General features: G+C 34.0%; 1 protein-coding gene across 1 annotated transcript; it reads left to right on the top strand.

Annotated features, from left to right (window-relative positions):
• The first annotated feature begins 14738 nt into the window (after nt 1-14738).
• Nucleotides 14739-20060, top strand: LOC110879969 (probable beta-1,4-xylosyltransferase IRX10L). The gene is made up of 4 exons (XM_022128522.2): nt 14739-15197; nt 16024-16412; nt 17689-17930; nt 19341-20060. Exons 1-4 carry the CDS (start codon nt 15092-15094, stop codon nt 19852-19854), a joined length of 1251 nt encoding a protein of 416 aa, XP_021984214.1. The 5' UTR covers nt 14739-15091; the 3' UTR covers nt 19855-20060.
• Nucleotides 20061-20309: the final 249 nt, after the last annotated feature.

The raw sequence follows: 20309 nt of genomic DNA on the forward strand, positions 1-20309 counted from the left end.
TCCCAACTTCCCATTATTAAACGAAAACACAATAATTTTTGTTGTATTAATATATAGCTTTTATTGCAAGGGTACTCTTGGCGTAGCTCGGTTGATACATTCAGGTACATCGGGTTTTCGGGTAGCGTAAGGGTACCTTTGGCTTCAACATTCTGTTTGTGACTTTGTGATCTTGGTGACTACCACTCGATGTATCAGTTAATGAAAAGTGAGGTAAAAATAGGTAAAGTTAATTTGGTAATTCTCTATCGTCATTCCAAATGATTAGGTACTTTTACGAAGACAAGGAAAAGTGAGAAGTAACACTTAAATTGGTTATTTGTTTTTTTTTTTTTTTTTTTTTTTTGTTTTTTTTTTTGAACGGCAAATTTGGATCACTGACGGACCACTGGAGTATCATCGTGCCACCAGCAGAACCACCCGATCATATCCATCTCCACTAGGCAATAATGCCTATACACCAATTCAGGAGGAAACCCAATAAATCTGGAAAAAACCCCCTTTGTGGGAATCGAACCCATGACCTAATGGTCATAAGCCTTATCCCACCCCCAAATACCACTAGGCTATAATGCCATGGGTTAAATTGGTTATTTGTAATTGGGTACTTTGTGTTTTGTCCATACTACACTAACTTTTAAGTGACTAAATTATACGAAGGTTATTGTGATAAACTAAATTTTTACACATGATAATATTTCAAAAACTATTAATTTAATTCAAAATGTTAATTATATATCACCCTTTTAAGCTATTTTTTAAAGTTTTCTAATTTATTTGTGTTTTTGCTGTTTTTTTTTTTAAATCTTTTAGGTGATAAGAGTTTGTATATTCACATGAGCATAACATAACATATAGAATTCATGGGTGGAGATATAATAGGAAGTTTATTTGGCTAAGAAGGCTAGGAAGTGATCTTGACCATCCATTTACTTAATCAAGGGCTAAGATTAAATCAGGGAAATTGAAAGTAAAAAAAGAGGCGCGTGACTTTTTTCAGGGGCAATCTAGTCAATCCAAGCCAATAGTTTCTCTCTCCTCCAATTCCCCCCATTTTTTAAACGTTAATAACTCTTTCATACGACATTATTTTTTTATAAAAATTGCACCAAAAAAACGAGTGTTTTTTTATCTTTAAAACGAGTATACTATTGCTATATTTTGAAAAAAAAAATTTAAAACCCAGTTGCGTAAAACGCAATAGAAAAAACCCCAGTATCGTAAAACGCAATGAAAAAAAAACCCTAAAAAATGACATTTTCTAAAACGCAATGCACAAAAAAACACAAAGAAATGACTTTTTTTGTAAAACGCAATGGCCAGAAAACACATAAAAATGTGTTTTACCTAAAACGCAATGCACCAAAAACACAAAAAAATGACTTATTTGTAAAACGCAATGGCAGAATACACTTAAAATGTCTGTTTTCTAAAACGCAATGGACTGAAAACACATAAAAAAGTGTTTTACCTAAAACGCAATGCACCAAAAACACAAAGAAATGTCTTATATGTAAAACGCAATGGCCAGAAAACACTTAAAAATGACTCATTCTAAAACGCAATGGACTGAAAACACCTAAAAAATGTGTTTTACCTAAAACACAATGACTAAAAACACTTAAAAATGTGTTTTTTTCTAAAACGCAATAGCTGTCTGTCACTGTGAACTGTCTGTCACTGTGAACTGTCTTATTTCTAAGCTCAACCCCAGCCAGGGGCTCTGCCCCTTGGACCCCGCCAGGGGCTGCCGCCCCTGGGACCCCGCTACCGGGGGCTGCCGCCCCCGGACCCCCGCAAAGATCGTAAAACGCAATGACTAAATAAAAAACCCAGATCATGAAAATGAAATTAAAGAATTTCTTACATGGATCGAAGCCGATTTCTTCATCAATTGACGGAATTTGAATGATAGAAACACTTATCAACGCTCGAATCGAACGAATCGAGTGATTATCTCCAAAATCACCGGAAAAAACGAGATTTTTTTATGAAATTAAACTGGGTTTTCTTCAAAAAAAAAGCTGAAGAACACGTTGATCGGGTTCTGAATCATTGATTTGTGATGAAAATCGCACTATAATGTAGTGATTATTGAGATATAAAGTGAAGAAATAGTTGAAGATGGTGGATTTTGAAAATGATGGGTTTTTGAATTTACTGGGTTTTGAAAAAGGAAGAAGAAAGAGTTGGATTGATTAAAATACCCTTTCTCTTTATTTTAAAATTTGCCACATGTCATAATCCTATGGCTTCCTATCCTTCCTAGAGAAAATTAACTTCCTATTTGATCTTTACCCTAGAATTCATATACAATTTACTATAGGGAACAAAAATGTGACAGATGAGTAAGTAGACTAGGTACTTTAAATAGATGGAAGGCAAAATTAATTAGTATTATGAAAAACATATGTCGTGTGGAATTCGAATTTAGGTAAGGTTTTTTAAACGTTTTATTTGTTTTCATCCGAGAAAGAATCTTGTGGACTAACAACATCTTTGGTTATATTAGTGTGCCTAAACTCTGTTAGGATGAAACCACACTTTTCTGGGTATATTCGAGTTAGGGTGCTTTCTAGAGCACTACATCATAGATTCAACTTAGAACCAAATAACACAATAATAATCATCTTGATAATTTCGATACTTAAAATTGTAATATGAAAATGATAAAAATAAACGAATTTTAATATGAAGAAGAAAAAGATTTGAACTTTTTCTATACTTATCAAGCACACAAGAAACAAGAAACACGTTGACTTCCTTATTATGTAGTTATTTTGTTTATAAGTAAACTAACTTATAACTCCGTGTATTACACGGGGTTAAATAAATAAATTTTATATACTATATAATAAAATAATATATCTTTAAAAACCTCATATATTGTACCGGTTGAATAAATATCATTTTATATATTAAATAATAAAAAGTTATATCTAAAAATACCATATTATACGGGTTGAATAAATGTAATTTTATATACCAAATAAAAAGTTATATCTTTAAAACCACGTGTATTACACGGGTTGAACAAATGTAATATTGTTTACCAAATAATAAAATAATACATCTTTAAAAAACCTCTTTTATAAAACGGGTTGAATAAATGTAATTTTATATACCAAACAATAAAAAAAATTACATCTTTAAAAATATGCGCATTACACGGTTTGAATAAATGTAATTTTCTGTACTAAATAATAAAAAATATATATCCTTAAGAAACCCCGTGTATTGTACAAATTGAATAAATCTAATTTTATATATCAAATAATTACATGGGTCGAGTAAATGTAATTTTGTATAGTGAAAATAAAAATATTTAATATATTAATACAAAGTTTGGTTTTCGTGATAAAAATAGATTATTCTGTTGTTGTAAAATTTTTTAGCGAAGTCTCAATAAATTTAACCATTTTATTTAAAACTCCGTAAATGTATAAATGATAAATAATATTAGTTAATTTTATTTTAAGTTTTGTAAAATCTATTTGATACCAAACTAAACAAAACTTTCAAATATAATTAATTCAAATAAATTAAACTAAATAAATGTAAATTTTCTGTACTAAATAATAAAAAATTTATATCCTTAAGAAACCCCGTGCACAAATTGAATAAATCTAATTTTATATATCAAATAATAAAAAAGTTAAATCTTAAAAAACCTCGTGTATTACATGGGTCGAGTAAATGTAATTTTGTATAGTGAAAATAAAAACATTTAATATATTAATACAAAGTTTGGTTTTCGTGATAAAAATAGATTATTCTGTTGTTGTAAAGTTTTTTAGCGAAGTCTTAATAAATTTAATCCTTTTATTTAAAACTCCGTAAATGTATAAATGATAAATAATATTAGTTAATTTTATTTTAAGTTTTGTAAAATCTATTTGATACCAAACTAAACAAAACTTTCAAATATAATTAACTCAAATAAATTAAACTAAATTATAATTATCCATAAGATATTAAACTAATAATATTTAATAGAAGGATTATCTATAATATAAGATATTTTAAACTAAATAATAGTTAGCAGGAGAGTTATCTATAATTAATTAAAAGAGATTAAACTAAAATTATAATTATCTATAAGAGATGGCTTAATACGATAACAAGTGTCTCTAAAGTGGTTTCTTTTATTATAGTAGATAGATAGATGTTTATTCAACATAAATTACATCACTATAGATCAGGTAATTAAGATTTACGTTAAACCAATTTATATTAATTGTTTGATTTTGGATTAACTTGATTAAAAAAAATATTACGCCTCTAACTAAACCTTTCCACTAAAATAATATGTAAAATACGAGCAACTCAATTAAGGATTATTTTTTTTAAAGGGCCAAATGCTCGATCGGTTTTGAAAACCTAAGTTCATTGGTGGACCCGCACAACCACAACCCATATATGATTCATTGATTCAAGCCCAAAACATGAGATGCTAGCTATCTGTGGGCCATGTCCTCGTTGGAAGAAGCCCATAGAGCAATTAAACCAACTGGGTTGGACTTTGGAGTGACATTTAGAGAAAACAAATTAAAATAAAACTAGGTTTAACCCCCCGCCGCGTTGCGGCCGGGGCTTACAAAGCAAGAACAATAGAAGAATGCTTGGCGTTCGGTTTCACATAAGATAGAAGCCAATTGTTTGTTACATTCCGCTTAGTACGATCAAGGTTGAATGATTCCGTCCTACGTGTGACTCAACTCTCGGGTCTTAGTTTTAAGGGCCCGCTTGAGGAGCGAGCAACCACACAAAAAAATGGTGCCATCACTACACATCATTCTATCTGAAAAACCCACAACTCGGGACCCGACTGCATCACTTCAGCAAACAACCACAATATAAAAAACTGAAAATAATTCAAAAAATCCAACAAAATATCAACACAAACAGTGGAAAAATCAGGCACCAAACAATAACACCGCATAAAAGATAGCAAACAGAATTCACACATACGACCAACAACTGAATCAGCAATCGAAGAGAATGGCGCAGACGAAATCAAACCAAATCGCAAGAACCTTGATAAAAAGCCCTACATCAAAACCAAAAAATTAGAGACTAACCCATATGCTACTAGTTGTGCAATCGAGGAAGAGAACCACCATCGATCATTAACCTAAAGGTTAGAAATCAACTTACAAAACTGATAGACGGTGGCAAGATCTGCATCATTATCGGCCTCATACCTTACCAACAACAACCTGAGATATTGAAGAAGAATGATTCAAAATTTGGTTCATCTATCTTACAATATTTATTGTTTAAGCTCTAAATACCAACAAATCTCACAAATATATTATAAGCAAGTGCAAATTAATATGTAACGGGTATAAAGGAAAAACTGACACATGTAATCAAAAGAGATGAATTAGAGATTTTGAAAAAAAGGAAAAAGGAAACCACAATTTGACTTCACTCGGTTCAAAACAAATTATACGAAAACATATTATATATATGGTCTGGCTCGTTACCCAAAGAAGTTTACATTTAAACGTAGACTAACTCGAATTTATACCGAAACGTACATAAACTATGCACGTTAAAAATGATTTTTAACGAAAATGTATTATATTTGACCTAACTCGTTTCCTAAAAACGTTTACGTTGAAACATAGAGCAAATCGAATTTATACTAAGGTGTCTATAAAAATATGCTCGTAAAAAATAGTTTTGTAAGTAAATGAAGTATAGGGCTAAACTTGAAACAAACTATTAGTATAAAACTTAATAAAATTACCTAAAAGTGTGCCAAGTAGCACGAATGTCACACCACTGTCAGCGACCACCAACATCGGAAAAGCTTGTAAAAACAAAATAAATAAAAAAGGAAAAAATAACACTGATCGAAAAATAGACGTAAATCGTTGAACCGCACAACCCGTTTTGGCGTGTCAATGCTAAGAAATTAGACCGAAGCGTAAGCGTAAAATGTAGAAAAGAATAACAAAGTCGATTTAGGACCAGCGGGTTACGACGAACCTGTCAAACGGGAAGAAAAAAAACGTGTTGCGACGGACCTGTAAAACAGGAAAAAATATACGAAAAAAACGTGGAATCTCACACGCACATTGCGTCATGTTAACTCACAAAATTTAGAACGAAACGTAAAACGAAAAAATTGCGAAGATTAAAAATTTGGGGACCAAAGTTGAAAAAAAATTTGATTGGTTAATTTTGAAAAGATGAAGAAGAAGTTACTAATTTATAGTTGGTAAATACACCGGATATCACATGTGTTATTGAGTTATTTCCTCGAATTTCAATTGCAACCTTCTATTTATATAACATATTGTGATTATTTTTCGCTTCTTTCTAAGTTCCCTTGCTCTTGAAGTTGTTGGGATTTTAGATAAAGTACAGAGGGTCGTATACCTCAAATTCTCGACGCAAAAAACCAAAATTTTATTTTCGGTAGAATTTGATTTGCTACTAAAAATTGGGTTGCAGCGCAACCTGTTACCCGTTTACCTGCCATCCTTACGTAATTTTTCTATCGTTAATGAGATGACGTGTGAGACAAAATAAAGAACTATTTTTTCTAGGTGAGTGATTTAACATATCCTTTTCTTTCTACGTGCAGGAGAGTGTATGCCCATCTTAATATCCCAATCACCTAATAAGTCCAAAACTTTATAAGACGTCGAAATAAGGATGCTGCAAGGGGCTCGTTAATTTTGGTTTGTGACATACCTTCATATGTTTGATACTTAATTTTTCAAAACTTTTGAGGATTAAGCGGTTTAACTTAAAAAAAATAAACGCATATTAAAAAATCTTTCGATAAAAGAGCTTAAACATTGATATCACGTAAGTAACCACCATAGTCGCCATTCACCAATGATTTTTTTACGTAGCTAATACCCAAGGGAGGAGGTTAGTGGGGACCGGTGGGTGCACCCGCCCCCAACGTTTCGGTTAGAAGTGTAAAATTTCCGTTTTTTGGTTCGAAAATTCTAAATTTATACTTTTCGTTCGAAAATTTTAAATTTATACATGATCCCCCTCCCCCCCCCCCCCCAAAAAAAAAAAAAATTACCTAAATATTTATACAATATATAAATTGGGTCCCATGACTTTAGGCTCCTTCCGAAACTTTTGGTTAAACTCTGCCACTACTAATACATAAACCTATCAATAATTACTTACTTTTATGTCAAAGTCCATAATTAGGATTTGTTTGAAGTGTATCGAGAATAAGTTGAAAAATTGTACTAGTAGTTCTTTCTCTAGTTATGTTAGTGTTTATTTATTTTTTATATGGTACTTCTTTAAATATATTTGCACATGTAAAGAAAACAAAGTTATTTTTTTAACGGCCAACGAATCCTTCAAATAAGTTATTGGTGAATGTCATAACATCGGGATACACTCATCTACGAACTGGGGAAAACCCTCACCTAGGGCAGAAGTCTGTGAACACTCGCTCGAAGGCACGACAGTGTGGTGAGGTAAAACCCGTTCAGTTCAAGGATCGAACTAACAATCGCCGCCTACTTGCCTAGTCTCTCTTCTTCACCAGGTGCCGCTGAAAAGTGAAAACTAATGGGGGAAGCAAGAATTGAACCTGAGTCTTTTGGAAACCTAAGTCTCTCCTTACCACTCCACCACAAACTCATTGGGTTTAGGTTTGTAGTTAATTGCATGTGGGTTCATCGGGTTCGGGTAAATTCGGGTTTGGGTGGCTTAAAATTTGAATCGAGTTTCGGGTAAAAAGGGCAGCCTACATGTTAATAGTTGTTCACCAAATCCAATATTTTAGAAAACATTTATATTTATATACTATTAATTTATAACATTGTATGGCTTTGAGTGTTGTACTATAAGCTGTAAAGGTGTATTTTGCATATGAATATTGTACATTGTGTTCATAGCTTTGTAATTAGCAACATGCATGTTGCTCTTGTACTTCTTGCATAAACTCTGCTTTATGCAAATGTTTGTTGTACTTGGGCGTACAACCTACTTAGCCCACTATGCCTTTACCTTTGCCCACGCGTCAACAACTGCTCATATCTTCACCCTTATCTCTTTCATCCATCACCACATTACATCATCTCCCACCTCCTAACTGACCAACTTTCTTGACTACATCGGTGATGGGTTCAACGGCGTGGCGGTGGTTGTAGATCGGCACGATGACTTCTAGGCCGGCGACGGTTGTAGATCGACAATAGATCAGCAACGGCAACCCCTAAGCCGGCTTGGTAATGATGGTGTTGAGTGGACCAAGCAAGGCATCAGAGAGGGTTTTCCGTCGAGTTGAACTTCCGGCGACCAAACCTAGGGTACCGGCAAAGTTCCGATGAACCCCCCCTAACCGGCGAATCTCCACTTCTCCGGGAACGGAATGCATCTGTAGAGTCTTATCTTATATTTTTATCGCTTTGCTTCATGTAAGCTTCTTCAAGTTCCGTTTTATATTTCTCAATTTCATTTTTAATTTCAGTGATGTTATTTGTGAGTTTGTGCAACTATCATGATCGATTCAATGTAAGCATGCAACTATCTTATGTTCTTTATATTACGATGAATCAAGTAACAAGTTTTGAATTTAGTGTGTTGGCATTATGATCCACTGATGTTTTAATATATTGTTGGAATTGTGTTTTGCACTCCGGGCAGTGTCATCTTGCAGATTAGCTACTAAATGATTGGCTCATTCGTGTATATTTTGGGTGATTTGGGCTACCCAACACTCTTTGCATTCGCGGGCGTTGGGGTGACCTTTGGCCATTGGGTTACCAGGGTAGCCAAGCATTTATTCGTTGGCCGTTAAAAAAACATGGAATGCTTTTATGTATTCATAAATTGCTTGAAGTTGATGCTTTTAAATGTTGGTTCTTAAAGTTAACGAGTTGACGCTAACCCGCGCGTTGCTGCGGATGTTGATTATGAATGTCTGTAGCATCAATATAAGACCATGCGTAGTGGTAAGGGTGAATAATGCCCCATCCTTGGGCGTTTTCCGCCATGTGGCAGTACAGTCAGCAAGGGGCATTATTGGGTGTTTTTTTTCTAAAATGGGTGTAGTGGGGATGTGAGCATTATGTTAAAAGGATGTAGAGAATTAAGTAAAAATAAAAAACCCAACAAAAAAAGCTATTGGCCAAAAAATAAAGATTCAATGTGATTGGTGCTTCAAATTTGGAGAAAGCGTTATTTAAAAAACGCCTAGGGGGAAATTGATCAATAACGCCCAATAATGCCCAGGGGGTGGGGAGGGGGCGTGATTGGGCGTGTTTAGTGGTAAATTTTGAAAAAATAACGCCCACTACGCATGGCCTAAGAGATGTGAGTTCATCAAAGCCTATTAACGATCCAAACAAATTTAAATACTTTAAACCATTTTATCAGACATTTGGCCAATACTTGAATTGTTGCTTCTTAGAAATAATATCATATTGCATAATAGAAAACAAAAGGTTGTGAATAAGTAATTCCATATGTTAACCTTTCAACTGCATAACTTTCATTTTTAGTTTCTTCATTGCAGAAATACAACCCATCATCGATAAATAAACCAAAACTAATCATTAGAGATTAATTTAGATAATGATATAAGTCCATTCTTATATCATTGATCAACAGCAAAATAATTATCGTTTCCATCAAATTCAATTTACGACAGTTAAAAAATTACAGTTGCAATCAAAGTCATTTTATTCATTTTGGTTTGTGAGAATCGGTAAAAGGGTATCTCTGTATCCATTGATTTCACTTTCACACCATGCCCACAAAAGAATACAATTATTACTTTTCTAGAATCCAGATTTCTAATTTTGTTTTGGTGACCAAAACTTTTACACGTTATCATTGGAAGATCAAAAACCCATATAATATTGAAAGAATTTTGTTAATGATGTCAGACAACAACATAAAACTAAACTAAAAATTTAGTGTTTGCAAAAATAAATTGAACAATATGAGTGATGATCTTTAAACGTACAAATAGATTAACCTAAAGTTTTGATTCGTTTTGCTAGTCTCTGGATACTGGATAGTAATCCACGGCAAATAAAAAAAGAATCAATCATCAAAGTTTGTTAATTATAGATCTGTCAAGAAATTCAAGTTTACAAATCGGATCGGAATCACGGTTTCGCGCAAAGCCTACTATTTGGTACGAAACAAATACGACCAAGATTTCTAAAATAAACCATGGTAAATCAAAAAACGAATCAATAGTCAATGTAAGTTAAAAAATCGGAATCGGGATCACGGTATTATGCAAAGCCTACTGTTGGTACGTCACAAATACAACCAAGATTTCAAATATAAATTGAGTTTCGATAACCAATTCTTTTGACAACCGAATACTCCCTTCCATTTGCCGGGTCTGATACCGGAATCAAAAGAATCAACTCGACTTGAAATGCATGTAAAACAAAGACTATCGCCAGGATATAACTTGCAGCGACTTGTTCATATACCCTTTGATTGTTAATTTTAATTTCATGAATAACGTTAAAATACACAATATCCTTTGATTGATTTCTGTTTCTTTTATCACAATTTGTATTGAACTTTTAAAAAAAAAAGGTTGTTAAAACAATAAAATAACACCTTCGATTGACTTTGAGGAACACATGGGATTTGAGACAACTGAATTAAAAAAAGGGGTTGTAAATTTTTAATAAAAAACAATTGATCAAATATGAGATTTTCTTGTAAAACACCAATTAAAGAAATTAATGTTTACTGACAAATTTTGTTTCTGAATGAAGATGGTTACTGTTGGGGAGTCGGAGTCAGTGTGTAATATTTGAAGAATGTAGTTTAGGTTAATTAAATGAATATGATTTGCAAATCCTCATCTATTTAGATTCTGATGCGGTGCCTTACGTAGGAAAAGAAGCAGCAAAATTGCATGGTAGGGATTCGAACCTGCATCTTTTGGTTGATGAACAACAGTCGGATGATACGATTTCCTTTTGAATTGAATTTGCCTTCTAGAAGCAAACAGGGAAAAGAAAAAAAACAGCAAAAATGGTGTGTAACAAAATAGAACTGGCGCCTCTTGTTTGTTGTAGAGATGCAACAACCAGCGAACAAACACGATTTTGTGTTACGTTTTCCATTTAAATAATATATATGAACGCGCGTGTCTAATAAATTTAAATATAGTATAATATTCTAATCGACGCAACTTTTAAACGAAAAGTTATGACCCAAGTTGCTTTTTGTAGGGTTATATAATGTGGTTGATGCTTGAATTGCTTTTGCAAAGACGTAATGTCCATTGTGCTCGATGTTATGCAAATTATGCGGTGAAGCGGAGGAAGGCGCGGACCATCTTTTGGTGTCTTGCTAAGTTGCTACTATGGTGAGACATAAGGTGTGCACCCACCTGGTGCAAGGTCCTTTGGAATCCCGTTTCTGATGTAAGGGGTCTGTTCAATTTATACAAGGCTGATGGAGTTTCGAATCATAGAAGTAGACTGTTACAACTGATTTTTATAGGGTCATACTGGGCGATGTGGAAAGCACGTAACGAGTTAATATTGTCAGGCATGCGGGCATCAATCGATTGGATTTTCGGCGATGTCATTTATATGGATGAAACACAGGGCGAAAGAGCAATGCTTAAGCTGGGCAAATTGGTGTTTATTTAATTTTGCAGTTTAACTTGTAAAATTTATATGTAAGGGGAATATGATGTTACGAGTGTTCTGCAATATTGTGCAAGCACCTTGCTGGTGCAATTTTGTATGTATTGTTGTGGTGATGAATAAAGTGCAACTTGCCGTCCAAAAAAAATGAAATCTCCATGTCCCTACACTTTGATTTCCACATTACACCATCACTATACCCTTTGTAATTCTAATTGTCTTTTCCACAGCTTAAATTACATGCGGATATATATGGAGGGGTTATGTCCCGATGGTTTATAGTGATTACTTGAAGAACACGATTGAGTAACACTCTGCCGTTACAACCTGTCGTGCTTCATTGGAGCAACAAATCGTAGTACCAGCCGCAACGCGGCGGGTGCTACTTCTAGTTATAACACAAATGTGAAGCTTATGTTAAAACTATCGGATTTTTATATACAAAAATGTAAAATTACATATATCCATCATTCCTTATCGAGAGAAAAAACATAAAAGAATAATAATTATCCAACTCAGCCTTTGAGATGTAGCCTAAATAATGAAAGTACGAACTAAAATTAGTTTAAATTGAAACAATTGGACCAATTTGACCGGTTTGAATCTATAAGGTTCAATTTCGAAGGTTTGATGATTTTACAGCCCGCTTTTGACAATTTTACGGTCCGTTTTATTATTTGGAGCCGACTGTTTAAACACGCTAAAGCATGTGCTGATAACCAACATGCATTTGTCCCCTTCGCCTTCGACACCTTTGGCTCCCTAGCTCCAGAAGCTATCCGTTTGTTGACTAGGGTCCAAAAGGTTGTCCACAGCAGTTGCTCATCAACAGGGGGCATGATTTTGTCTTTAATAGGCTAGGTTTTGCTATTCAGAAAGGGGTAGCGGCGCAGCTTGTTGCTCGCTTACCTGCGATATTGATGTAACTCGGCCAGTATTTTATATATAAATAAAAGTAAAAAAAAAAAAACTATCCTACTTGGTATCTAATCTAAATTATAATAAAAGACTCCAATTAATGCCACGTGGCATATTCTCCTTCAATCTTAAAAATAAAAATTTTAATTATATTTAATTATATTTTTTAATAATTAATAGATGAATATCATTTATCTTTATCCTTATTCTAATAAATAATTTCAAATAATGTTTTGATAAGATTTAGTTAATAAAATCATTATCATTATCATTGTAAATTAAAATTTAAAAGTCTACGAATTAACCCAAAATAAAAATTAATGCATTACAGTACATAGTTTGTAACCCAAATTAAAAATTAGTGCACTACATGTATATAGTTTGATATCAGACGTAAATTTCCTAAACTGATTTTTTACCCTATGCTAAATTTTAGTCCAATGTTACACATAATGATTTATGATTACTGCATTATTTTTTATCCAAAAACATGTATATGCATTGAGGTGTTGTACACAAAGCTTAGGGGTGTTTTCAAAATAAAAAACTTAATATTACACTTTTAATCTAAAATTTATTTGATTTTTCATTTTTAACCCAAAAGTTTTCATATTTTGCAATTTAATCTCACTTTTTACTTTCAACTTTGTTCCCCTATACTTATCATATTTATCAATTTTTTGTTTTACGTTTCATTCTAAATTTTTCGAGTTAACACGGTGCAACGTGCGTGTGTGATTCAATGTTATTATGTTTCATTTAACACTTCATTCTAAGTTTGCGAGTTAATAAGACGCAACATATGTGTATGGTTCAACGTTTTTAGGTCGTTTTTTCCCGTTTAACATAACAGGTCGGTCGCAACGAACGGGTACTAAGTCGACTTAGTTATTATTTTCTATGTTTTACGTTATGATCTAATTTCTTCACATTAATACGTGCTGGTTGTTGGCGGTGGTGTGACATTGGTACTATTTGAAACAATTTTACACCCCTACCGTAACGCGGTGGGGCTTAATACTAGTGGGCTTATATATGACGGGTAAAGTTCTTGTACAAATAATCTTAACATACTAAACATACAAATTGAAGGAAAACTCAAAAAGACAAGGTGGCATTTTTGTAATTATCAATAACTATCAAAGTTACTCTACAAATATACCTAAAAAAACCTAACCACTCCCCCACCCCCCACCCCCCAAAAACCTAAAAAAAACCTACCCCCCCACCCCCCAAAAACCTAAAAAAACCTAACCCCCCCCCCAAAACCTAAAAAAAAACCTAACCCCCCCCCCACCCCCAAAAACCTAAAAAAACCTAACCCCCCCCCCCACCCCCAAAAACCTAAAAAAAACCTATCCCCCCCCCCCCACCCAAACTAAAATGCTAAAAACTAAACCCCCCAAAAAACCTAAAAAAATCTAAAAAAAATAAAAAAAAACACACAAATTATTTTATTTTTTTAACATTTTTTATTAAAAAATCGCTACTTTTAGTAGCAGCCAAAAAAATATATATATATATTTTTTTTGCTAACGAAATGTAGCGATTTTTTAATAAAAAATGTTAAAAATTTTTTTTGTGTTTTTTTAGGTATTTTTGGTTGTAACTTTGATAGTTGGTGGTAATTACAAAAATGCCACCTTGTCTTTTTGGGTTTTCCTTCAATTTGTATGTTTAGTATGTTAAGATTATTTGTATTTGATCTTTTGCCTATATATGACTATTTAACATTTGTAGTTTGTTATTTATCTTTGTAGGAATGTGTACGTATTATGCATAAGCACTATTTTCATAAACCATCCTTATCACTTTTCAAAATTACTACAACATAAGCACTATTTTCATAAACCATCCTTATCACTTTTCAAAATTACTACAAAATTACGCTTTATAAAATAATTTGTCAAAACCTATAATTATCAAAATCGAACCATCCGTCCGACCAACCCAAAATTTTTGTAAATTAACCAGACTCCCTACTATGTTTCACACTATAATAGAAAAAGGTTTGACTATGATTTCACAAGATGTAATCAGGCAGCTTTTAACTCAATTTGAGAAATGAGATTGACATCTTTTACAAATACTTTCCTTTTTCTTGAAATTTCACCATCATGGCCAACCACACTATGCGCATATAAATAAAAATTCATATAAAAAACCTTATTTTATTCATCTACACACATTAATAATTAATAATTTATTTATCAATTGATGTTACAACAGCTAGTTTTATAAAAAAATTCAAGAAAGAATATGTTTTGACAACCAAACCAAACCAACCTTAGATGCCTCCTTCTCCTCTTCTTCCCTGTTTCTTTAAGCAATTGTCACACCCATCTCTTGTTTCTTTTAATTCCCCTTTTTTGATTTCAAAACCTAATTTGCAAGAAAGTGTCTTCATCAAATTTCCAACAACTACTTTCTCTAATGACATTTCAACTGTCTCTTTACCCATTTAAGTAAACAATACTTTCTGGGTTTTCTCATTCATCTTGTGCCTCATAGATTTGAAGGGTAATTGGAGGTATTAATTGTTAAAGATGATTAATTTGAGTTGGGGTTTTGTTTTGCTGGTTTTCTTTGCTTTCTTGTTGAATCTTGACGCTTTTGAGCTTCGTAAAGGTCAAAAAACTGAGAGAATTTCAGGTAATTTCTTCTTCAATCTCTTCAGATTGCTGGATTTTGCTAAATTGATGATTGGTATTGAGTTGGGTCAGATTAGGTGATTAGGGTTTTTCTTATGAGTCCTAAATCTGGGCAGATTCTATTGTTCATGAATCATGATGCCATAGAATTTAAGATCAGTTTCTCTTTGATATGTTGTTTATATTGGATTCAGTAGGGTTGGAGTGATAAACTCTAAGATAAGGATCTCTGGGCGCTAGTCGGCCGGTGGGGTACAGACTAGCGATTAATAGGATTAATCAGGATTAATAGGGATTATCGGATTGGGATTTTTATATGTAATCTTCAGTTTTATATATATACGCACACATTTTTATGTGTAATTTTTTAGCGAGACAAGTTTTAACCCCCTCATCGGCTCATTTTTTTAGTAGACAAGATTAATCACCGAAATTTACAAGATTTGACCGGAAAATAGCCGAAATTTGGGCGGTGATTGGCCGGAATTTGTTCGGAACCGCCGTTTTTTGGCCGATTAGGACTCCCTAGGGCCGCCATTGACTGTCTAGTGATTAATTGGCCGATTAGAGGAAAATTACTCGGTAAACCTCCGACTAGCGATTAATTGGATGGATACTAGTCAGGATTTTTACAACCATGGTATTTAAAACAAAAAAAAATGGCTTTTTTTAAGGTTTTTATTTGGCTTTCATCATGAAAGTTGTCTGAAAATGTTATCCAAAAGTGATAATTTGAGACTTAGGTTAACACATCCTTAAGTGATAGTCGTGACCGCCGATCAATGCATAATCGTGTGCTAATAATGTATAAATTTGTGTGATAATAGGTAGTGCTGGGGATGTGTTAGAAGACGATCCAGTTGGAAGATTGAAAGTGTTTGTTTACGAGCTACCGAGCAAGTACAACAAGAAAATATTGCAAAAAGACCCTCGGTGTCTCAACCACATGTTTGCGGCTGAAATCTATATGCACAGATTTCTGTTATCGAGCCCTGTTAGAACTCTTAATCCGGAGGAAGCTGATTGGTTTTACACCCCTGTTTACACTACATGTGATTTAACACCGAATGGCCTCCCGTTACCTTTTAAATCACCGAGAATGATGAGAAGTGCGATTCAACTTATTTCTTCTAATTGGCCTTATTGGAATAGGACCGAAGGGGCTGATCACTTTTTCATTGTACCACATGATTTTGGTGCTTGTTTTCATTATCAGGTATGGATTTTTTACTCTCTCATTATAGTCTTGACTGGAGGTGGAAATAAACGGGCTGGATAGGTAACGGGTCAAAATGGATAATTTGGGGGCGGGCCGAAAGTGAAAATATCAGTAAATAGTAACTAGCTTTATTATTGTTTCATTTAGGCAACTCAAGTATCATATTGTTCCATTGTTGTGACAATTTTCATATTTGGTTAGGCTATGTGACCTAAATGAAACTATGTTGATAACTTGATATATGATTACTATTTATGAGACTTTTCTTTTTCAAGTTTATTATAAAGTAATCGGTTTGCTGTAAACATTTAGAAAAATAGTCACTAAATAGTACATAGGTTTTAAGGTTGTTTCATTTAGGTCACTCAATTATACTCGCTGTAAACATTTAGAAAAATTACTTGGGATGAGCGGATTAGGCAGGATTTGCAAAGATTGCACCTCTCTGAGAACATGGTCCATGATAGGAGCTTGTGGAGACGTAGAATTAAGGTTAAGGATTTCTAGGAGAGGGTACAATTGTTTTTTTAGGTGTAGTGTATGGCCGTAGATATGTAACTATGTGTATAGGCTGTTTTGTGTTGTCATATTTGTCTTGTTTTACTCTTTCGCATCTCATGGTACATTGGTAGATTCACACACACACACACCCCCCTCATGTTCTATTTATTTCTTTCCTGGGTGTTTTGGAGCCGAGGGTCTCACTGGAAGCAGCCTCTCTATCCCTAGGGGTAGAGGTAAGGTGTGCCTACATCCCACCCTCCCCAGACCCTACAAATAGCTTTGCTATTTGTGGGATTTTACTGGGTATGATTGATTGATTGATTGAATTATACTCGCTGTGAAATTTTTTACAACAATGGAACAAGAGTGACCTAAACGGAACTTTCTCTGAAACTTTAGTATTTTTACCGGGGTTGAAAAGGTTGGGGTCGGGTTGATCCGGAACAATTATTGTCACAAATTTCAAAATTCTAATAAATAATTATTTTTTTTAACACAATTATAAATTTATAAGGATTGTATATTTAAATAACATTCTATTTTTCATTAAATGTGCTATAGGGTTTTATACACTAAAACTACACTTTGGGCAACTTTTAACTCGTTTCTTCTTAAACTAATTCTTCGTACTCGTTGGAGATAAAACATAACTTGAATCGGCGCTTTCATAAATAAGCGTGTCGAAATTGCTACATCTAGTCTTGAGGCAATGCTATGTTTATTATTTTGTGGTTGATTTTTTTTTCTTGAATTGTGGAATTTATTATAGGAAGAAAAAGCTATTGAAAGAGGAATTCTGCCTCTTCTTCAAAGGGCTACATTAGTTCAAACATTTGGGCAAAAGAATCATGTTTGTTTAAAAGAGGGTTCAATTACAGTGCCTCCATACGCCCCTCCTCAAAAGATGCAATCTCACTTGATCCCTCCTAGTATTCCTCGATCCATCTTTGTTTACTTTAGAGGATTGTTTTATGATGTTGGAAACGACCCAGAAGGCGGTTATTATGCAAGGTATGTGCATTCTATATTCTTGAAACTAGTTATAATCTATTAAGATGGGCGGGTTGGATGGGTCTAATAATGGGTCAAAACAGGTTGGGTTGATCCGCTAACACTTTTTTGTCCAATTTTTAGATTTCATAAATAATTGAAACCTTACAATGGGTCAAAACGGGCTGGGTTGAACCACCAACACTTTCAAACATGTTCAAAAAGCTCGCGGCTCACAACTCGGCTTATAGCTCGCTCAAAAAAAAAAAAAAAAAAAAAAAACTTGAAAAAAACTCGATTTGAAACGACCTGAGCCAAACCGGCTCATTTTGTAATCGACCCAAGCTTGGCTTGGCTCATTGGCTCGTTCTTAGGTTCATTTAACTTCGAGCTTGAGCCGAGCCGAGCTACCCCGTTTAATTTCAAGCTCGAGCCCACCCTAGCTCGACTCGGCTCAACTCGTTTACAGTTATGATTACAAAACTGAATGATCCTCATCAACCAATTACAAAGCATTTAACCAGTAACTATATTTTGTGTTATTTATCTGTTTAACGTGTTATTACTAAAAATATAATCCTCATCAACCCATTTTCATACAATTAGATTGAAACTGTTCTCTCTAGAAATAGGCGTACATGGATGGTATTATACTTTTCCAATTAACAATGCATACAAAACATACCAAAAAGGATTGGTAGAAGCTCACTTAGAGGTGGCAATCTCAGCCCATTAACTCATGAATGGGTCAATTTGGGTTTGGTTTATCTCAAATGGGTCAGATAAAACTATCTAAAAAGGGCACCCAAAGTTTTTTTTTTGATGCATACAAGTTACAACCTCCCAAATCATTTGGTTAAAAAATTCAAGTTATTTTCATAATGATATTATGTAATCACAATTCACAACTAACACACTAGTTATCTCTTATGCAGTTAATGCGGTAAAATATCAGATGTCGGTCAAGGACCGATATTTGAGATATAGGTTATATCGGTGAGATATTGGTAATTTTAATATCATGCAGAATTTATATATATATAGCTATTTAAAACTAACATTCAGTGATATATCGGTCAATATCGCCGATAATATCGGTACCGATATTCTAACCAATATTTGACACCGATATTCTGACCAATATTTGACACCGATATTCTGACCAATATTTGACAACGATATTCTGACCAATATTTGACACCGATATTTTACATGGGGACCCATAACGGATATATCACCGATATTAACTGCATAGGTTATCTGTAAATTTTCTATAAACGAACATGGATGTGTTTGCTTGTCAACTGAACCAATCCCATTTTGACCCAATTCACTCGTCTTGCCACCTCTAAATTACTCGCTAATTTTGAATCATCTTTGTTTGTGTAAGCGTTGGTATGAAAACAGCAAATCTTTATTGTGATCTTTCAGGGGAGCAAGAGCTGCGGTGTGGGAAAACTTCAAAGACAACCCTCTCTTCGACATCTCAACAGAACATCCAACAACATACTACGAAGACATGCAAAGAGCCGTTTTCTGCTTATGTCCTCTCGGGTGGGCCCCATGGAGTCCACGGCTAGTCGAAGCCGTTATCTTTGGTTGCATCCCCGTCATCATAGCAGACGACATCGTCTTGCCGTTTGCTGATGCTATTCCGTGGGAAGACATTGGAGTTTACGTAGATGAAAAAGACGTCCCAAATTTGGACACCATCTTGACATCAATTCCGACAGAAGTCATTTTACGAAAACAGAGATTGCTGGCTAATCCTTCGATGAAACAAGCTATGTTATTCCCACATCCCGCTCAACCAGGTGATGCTTTTCATCAAATCTTGAATGGTTTGGCCCGTAAATTGCCTCATGATAAGAGTGTTTATTTGAGGAAAGGCGAGAAGGTTTTGAACTGGACCGCAGGTCCTCAAGCGGATCTTAAGCCATGGTAGATGTTATAAAACTTTTTGAGTTTATAAAATGTTGGGTTATATTGAAATCTTGATTTATAGGGTTCCAGGGATTTTGGGGGATATTTTTGTATTTTACTGTGTAGTTGATCTCAAAGAGAATTGATGTTATTTGAATCATATGGACTTTGAACTCTTGTTCTTGTCATGGTTGATATAATATGTAGCTATGTCTCTTTATATGATCATTCAAGAGATACCAATTACTATAGCATAGATGAATTGGGTTGTTTTACATTTTATGCGTAATAGACCACCTATCTTCTAGCGTAAGCTTTAATTTACCTGATTTCGCGGGTTAGGGGTGTACACAGTTCTGTTCGGTTATTAGCATCAACCGAAACCTTAACCGAAGTCACCGGTAATCTATTTTACTAACCACTAGGTTTTCAGTTAATTGTTTCGGTTTATTCGGTTATTTTTTTCGGTTTTCAGTT

The sequence above is a fragment of the Helianthus annuus genome, chromosome 9 (genome assembly GCF_002127325.2).
Source record: "Helianthus annuus cultivar XRQ/B chromosome 9, HanXRQr2.0-SUNRISE, whole genome shotgun sequence".
In the NCBI taxonomy this organism is placed as follows: Eukaryota; Viridiplantae; Streptophyta; class Magnoliopsida; order Asterales; family Asteraceae; genus Helianthus; species Helianthus annuus.

What these genes read in the sequence shown, in the direction of transcription:
- LOC110879969 (XM_022128522.2), top strand. Translation starts at nt 15,092, where the DNA reads ATGATTAATTTGAGTTGGGGTTTTGTTTTGCTGGTTTTCTTTGCTTTC. An exon ending in GTGCTTGTTTTCATTATCAG is followed by an intron (nt 16,413 to 17,688) that starts GTATGGATTTTT and finishes AATTTATTATAG; the next exon opens with GAAGAAAAAGCTATTGAAAG. An exon ending in GAAGGCGGTTATTATGCAAG is followed by an intron (nt 17,931 to 19,340) that starts GTATGTGCATTC and finishes GTGATCTTTCAG; the next exon opens with GGGAGCAAGAGCTGCGGTGT.